The sequence below is a fragment of the Blennius ocellaris genome, assembly GCF_963422515.1.
Source record: "Blennius ocellaris genome assembly, chromosome: 18".
NCBI classification, from domain to species: domain Eukaryota; kingdom Metazoa; phylum Chordata; class Actinopteri; order Blenniiformes; family Blenniidae; genus Blennius; species Blennius ocellaris.
This window is the reverse complement of record NC_137667.1, coordinates 15,252,939-15,259,354: the sequence shown is the minus strand read 5'-3', so window position 1 is coordinate 15,259,354 and position 6,416 is coordinate 15,252,939. Positions and strand designations below refer to the sequence as shown.

Below are 6,416 nucleotides of genomic sequence, written 5' to 3'. Positions count from 1 at the left end.
AAAACTCAGGAATAATCTTTATCAAACATAATCTTTAATTTCCTGTTGCTTTGACTGAAAGCTGTGTATCGATGGTGGCATTTGCCACCAGGAGAGAAAGACTCTGACGAAGACTTTCAAGTTGAGGCCAAGAAGTTGAAGGCAGTCAGTGGGTGCATCAGTGCTTTTATTTGACATAACTCTGCCTTTTCGTTTATCTCAAGTTTTTTTTTTGGTTGTTTTTTTTTTTGTTTGTTTTAATGAGAGAAACATTTGGCCCAGAAAAAGAAATTCAGCAACATGCTAAAGATTGCAACAAGTTTCTGCAGTTTGAAATTAAGACATTTGGGTACGAACATGCAGTGGCAGTTAGATTCTTTCACCTATCCTCCTCCTCCTCCTCCTCCTCCTCCTCCACCCATGCTTCTGTTCAGCCCATTATCCTCTGTACGTCCTTGACTATAATGTTCCTGATGATCTTGGAAAGCACCTGAGGTTTCTGCTCCCACGGCTTCATAAAGACGCCGTTCCGTTTGGACGCCGGCGGGCGGCCCCATCTGAAGTGATTCATCCGGTAGGTCCCGTCTTTCCTCTGCTGGAGGTTCAGCGTGACCTGCGACTTGGGGTTCACCCTGGACCTCGGCGAGCCCTCCGCTTGGGGACCCCCTCCATCCACGTCTTCATTCACGTCGCCGCCGTCGCTCCTCAGCTGCCTGCGGACCTGAACGGGGAAGGCGACCTCCGACGAGCCCCCTTCCTCCAGGGACGAGGCGAAGACCTTGACGGGCCGGCGTTTGCGCCCGGGCGGCTTCCCCCAGCGAAAATGCTCCATGGAGTAGGAGCGCCTCTCGTTGCTGTGGCCCCTCAGCTTGGGCTCTTGGGCCTTGTCCCCCGAGGGCTTGCCCCAGCGGAAGTGCTCCATGGCGTAGGCGCGCCGCCCCTCGCTGCGGGCTCGCAGATCTATACTGTCATCGGGAGCCACGTTGGCCAAAATGATGCTGAGCAAGAGGTCACTGTCAGTGTCGTCATCCACACTGGAGTCCAGCGTCCGGAGCTCTGGGACCTCGGTCTGGACCACAGACAGGCAGAGATAAACACAGTCCTTTGCGGGAGAAATGACAGAGAAAACAAAACATCGTTTACTCCATCGAGCCAGAAGACATGGTGTCGGCAAAATAATCAGCCATTGAGGGTATTTTACGGTGAAATCGATTCATATGCTGCAAATATGGCGAAAGTATGCTTCAATTTCTACCTCGAATATGAAAAAGAGTAATAATTGTAGAAAAAAAATGTGCAGCTCCCCCCAATCTCTAGTGAAAAGTTACATTAGAGACGTAGTAATGTACAGCTTTGCTCTCGCGTACAGTCGCATAGACGAAGAAAACGATTCATCTGACTTTATGACTCCAAGATATTTACGATCCAAAGAAACAAAACAGAACTTTAGTAATGAGTGCAATTCACACGGGAGCCCTCCTCCCGGCCCGCGGCCTCTGACCCGCGGTCCCTTAATTTAACTATTAAAAACACTGAGTCTATAAGCAGACTATAGAAATCGTGAAGCTCTTTGATCATCAAATAAACAAATGACTGCTTGTGCAGAATCATGTAACACGACCGATTCATACGCAGTCATAAAGCAAACATCTTACTTATCAAGGTTTGCTCGTTGGCATTTACGATGGCCATGTTTCAAACCGTTAAACAACGCCGTTCGAGATGAGAAGCTCTTTTCGCTTGATCCCTTCCTCCTGTAATTCAAATCTGTCTTCCGCTGTTGCCTCAATGCAAAGTCTCGCAACGCATTTAATTCTTGGCATACTGCTCTAACCCCGTGAACAGAGATGGACATAGTCCCTCAAATATAGAGGTCTAAATATTCAATGAGCTCTTTTTTTATTTTTTTTTTTATTTTTTTTTGTCAGGCTGACTCATAATGCAGCAAATTGTTCAAGAAAGACTGTGGGGAAGATTATTTCTTTCACTGTGACTAAATGGACTTTGGGTTCAAGTTGCTTGTTGACTGTTCCTTTCAAGAGAAGAACACAATAACTTTTTGTTCTGTTTTAATTTCTTGGACTTTTCGCCACAGTCTTCCTCCCGCTGTTTATTTACGTTCACATGTTACGCACAGCACTCCCTTTTCCCAACTGCCGGCTGTGTGAGAGTGCGAGAAGCTAAACAAGATCCCCGGTGATGGATGAGACGGCTCCCACCTACCAGTAGCCTCCCTCGGTTTCTCAGGTTGTTGCAGATGGAGCTTTCCAGGCACCCTGAGCCGAAGCCGGGGACACACAGGTACGCCATCACCGCCGCCAACAGCCAACACTGGCACACCATCTTCAGCCCGGCGCCGAGGTCACAAACACAAGCGGGGGTGGGGAGGGAGGGCTTTGAGCTGAGAGGGACGACAAAGGAGAAATTCTCTACAGAGCACGGGAAAGGCTCCATTAAAAGCACAGTCGCAGCAGACCCTCAACGCTCGCACGGCCCTCCCTTGACGGAAAGAATCGCCACTATTCGTGTGGCAGAAACAGAAGGCGTCTCTCGATGATTGTGATTGAGCAACCCCGCTCCCTCTCGCAGACGACGTCACACGTTTCAGATGTTATCTTTCGAGACCGTTGGGGATTTGCAGCTGCGTGTGTCACGGCTCAATATGAACTGCCTGTTCAGGTCGACATTCCTGGATCAGGCATCAGTGCATGAATTGTTACAGATGGTCTTGTTTGTCACAGGCACATCCATCTAACTGTAAGGCGCTTTATAATGTACATGTTGGGAAATGTGACTCTACCCCCCCCCCCCCCCCCCAACAGTTTGTTTAAAAGTTAATCACAAAGGGGGAAAGGGGGAAGCACCCTGTTTATTTTGCTTGTGTTGGGCCATGCATACTGGCGCCCTGTGTTTGTCTTGTTTTCATTTCACGCTGTATTAATTTTAATTTATAAAAAACCCCAAAAAATCACACCAGGAAGATCAGTTGAAATGTAAAACGAAGCAAACAAGTGTCATAAGAATGGCATGTTGCCTATTCCTATTCTGGTTTCTCAAAAGTCACAGAAAATCAAGCAAGGATTCATCCTTTCTCGCTCTGTTTACAAGAGGGGGAGTCATCATGAAGATGGCTTACGTGTAATCCAGTGTGATTTAATCTTATCACTATCAGTGTCATTGTTTCCTGTGACTGAGCAGGATCAACCCGATGAGACCTGGAGTGACGCGTTCACACTCGTCCCTTTCTCGTCTCCGGTGTGACGCGACGGCGCTCATTGACCATTGAAAAACACTGTGAAACACGCGGCGTGGGAGAGGGTGAAATCACTGTCTTATTCAGCTCTGGAGGGGAGAAACGCACCGATCTCTCCAAGGGAAACATGCAAGCGTTGCCTCGGGTCGTAACGGATTAAGTTACAGCACTTCCAACCAAATATGTCCTGCTGCAGCTTCTTCCTCTTCTTGACACAGGCTCCTTTTGTCTTATGAAACAGCTAGCACAACACGTAGTGCTTTTAGGGAAAGAATATTTCAACTGGAAGTTCAAAAAAAAAAAAAAGTGTGTTGTTTTTTTTCTGTCTGAGCTTGAAGGACTATAAAACATCCCTTAAGCTCGGCGAAGTCTCATATATCTGCTTAATGTGAATTACAGTATGTGTGAGGAGATGAAAATCCAAAATCAATCTGCCTTGGTAGGATTAAAGCATTCCCTGATAGGATGACAATTTGGCTCCGCTGAAAGCAATCGACTTCAAAAATCTACAGCGGACAACCCAAGCTCTCTTCGGTTTCCAGTTTGTAAAGTCGCCACCATGCCGAGACTGATTGCTGCATCAAACCACAAGCCAGTCACATCAAATCAGGCAGAACATTTCGAGCAGGTCCAGTCGCAGGAATGAGTCACCAGCTCTCGTTTTCTCGCAGTTGATGATCGGAAACAAAGTGGGGTTGTGTTTTCATTCACGTAAAAAAAACGAGCCCCCCCATTCAGAAAGCTGGCCATGTTTCTTTCCTACAGTAGCCTGGAGTGGACAATTCAACCTCTACGGCCACATGGAGACTCTCTTTTATGCTTTGAAGTGCAGACATGTTCAGGTGGTTGCAATCTTCAACCTAGTCACCCCCCCCCCCCACCCCCCCTCTTTCTTAGGTGTTATATTGTCGCCACGTTTGAATATGGGTGCTCATGGTGAAGTGGAAAATCTATACGTTGTGTTTTTTATCGAGCCGATGATTTAACTGCACAGCCTATGACAAATGTTCCATTCTCTTGTCAAGTCTGAAATGGCAGCGGAGTTGAGAAATCAAGAAGATGTTGATGTTGTCTGTGGGGTAATTGGCATGTAAAGGTCATTTATTTTGGTGTGGATGTATGTGTGAACACAAACATAGTAGCATTCATATCAGTCCCATAAGATCCAGCCACAGTACGCTTATTCATTCAGACGTTGTGGAAAAGGCACGTAGTTACTGAATGACAGCTCTTTAGAAAAGACTAGAATGGAAATACTTTTTTTTAAATATAAAAATATATATATAATTCCAGAGGGGAATTCCTTTAATTGCCTTCATTTTTAATTTTTTTTTTAATGTTTAATCACACCTTAGAAGATCTTCACGAGCGTTTGGTAAATGTCGCTTTATGGCTGGACATCTGTTTCACAGACAACCCTTTGCTCATTCATAAAATTCTGCCTCCCTTTACCCTGTTTCTTTTTTTTTTTTTTATAACTTTTTATCTCAGTGCATTAAATTGTTAACGGCAGAAGAGTTCATTTCCTTCTACTTTGTTGGGAAAATTACAGCTTGTTATTTCTCTCTACCTCCCCCATTATTCTAAGGAGTGACTCCTTGGTGGGCCATCGTCTTTGTAACTCTGGCAGAGACTCCTTCTCCACTCTTCCTACAGTATGAGTCACTCAGCTGAGCTTTGCTCTCCACAGACATGCCGAGATAAAAGAAAACCGAGGGCTGCAATTAAAATAGATAGAAATCGTATGTCTTCATTGGTCAATCGATTATTATTGTTGTTTTTCTTTTTTTCTTTTAAGGTTTGGAAAGCTACAGTTGTCTTTGCATTGGTTCACAATAAAAGAAAGCAAATTTACTTAAGATGACTATGGGCACATTGTGGATTACATCTGTGCAGCCAGTAATATGTTAAATTCATCAACGTATAGATGAGTGTGTGTGATAAATGGAGCAATGTTCTTCCATTCTCAAAAAGAAACAGAAGAAAACAAACAAAGTAATCACACATATACATGTATTTTTTTCCCCTTGACATGCAATATAAATTCAAAACGTTTTCTACCTTTTCCAAAATGCTTTTCCTCTCTTCTTGTTTGTTTCTCACTCCTTTTTGGTCCACAGATCGTCCCAAATTGGCAAACTCCTCCACCGTGGTCCTTCTCCTCCTCTCCCGTTTGCTCTCCGCTCTGTAATGAAGCGCTCAGTAGGAGAGGATCTGCTGTTGCTTCCTTCGAGGAGGGAAGCTCTTTTTATAGAGACGTGGAGTGAAGAGCACAGAGTCTCAAGGCCTCAGGGTGTGATTGAGGTAAGGGGTCTCTTGCTCCTTCTCTGGATGGGGAGGAGTGTGTGTGTGTGTGTGTGCGTGTGTGTGTGTGTGTGTGTGTGTGTGGGGGGTATGTGGAAAGGCCACCCACCCACCCACACATACATCCTAATCAATAGTACAACTCACTTCTTTAAATAAGAAAAGAGCCTTAATGGACTTGTTAAGTCCAATTTGTTTTAATCTTCTACTGCTTGAGGGGCAGCTAAAAAAAAACAACAACTCTTTTAAACACGATGGTCAGTTTTGGGGGATTGTGGATAACTTCCTTGAGTGTGTGGTGACATTATAAAAGAATTTAAAAATAAATAAATAAAACAACAAAGTGTTTGATGGTGCAGGTCTGTTAATCCTCACCCCAAATCCCTCAAAGGTCAGGCCTGATCACGGAGTGTCGCCCAAACGCCAGCACCTTTTCAACGAGGATGGAGAGCCTCGGCGAAGTGTGCAAATCAATTTGGCTGATTGGATCGTTTTTCTGCGCCTCTGGTTTTCCAAGGTGAGCATGTATCCTGCTGTGGAAGCTTCATTATGAAGACCTGACTCACTGGTTAGACGTCATGGCTGCACCTCGAGTCGAGCACACACACACACACACACACACACACACACACACACACACACACACACACACACACACACACACACACACACACACACACACTGGGGAAAGAAAAGAAAAGCTCTTTCCTTTTACCTCTTCAATGTCAGTATGGTACACATGCGGCTTCCTCCAGGCTTCAGTATTTTCCAATACCGCACAAGGACGAGACGCGGTGAAAAGCAGGAGCGTGGCGGCTGGAGTGTAACAGGAGAGCACACGCCACTTGTCAGAAACAACAACTGAACCATCGATTTTCAT

At 45.3% G+C, this 6,416-nt stretch overlaps 1 protein-coding gene across 1 annotated transcript; it reads right to left on the bottom strand.

Annotated features, from left to right (window-relative positions):
* Positions 1–409: 409 nt before the first annotated feature.
* Positions 410–5,364, bottom strand: LOC308143350 (pro-opiomelanocortin-like; the record flags this gene model as incomplete). The annotated part of the gene is made up of 3 exons (XM_080514099.1): positions 5,294–5,364; positions 2,203–2,380; positions 410–1,081 (listed from the first exon to the last, which is right to left on the bottom strand). The coding sequence occupies exons 2-3, from the start codon at positions 2,320–2,322 to the stop codon at positions 410–412; spliced, it is 792 nt and encodes a 263-aa protein (XP_080370225.1). The 5' UTR covers positions 2,323–2,380; positions 5,294–5,364.
* Between the last annotated feature and the right edge of the window lie 1,052 nt (positions 5,365–6,416).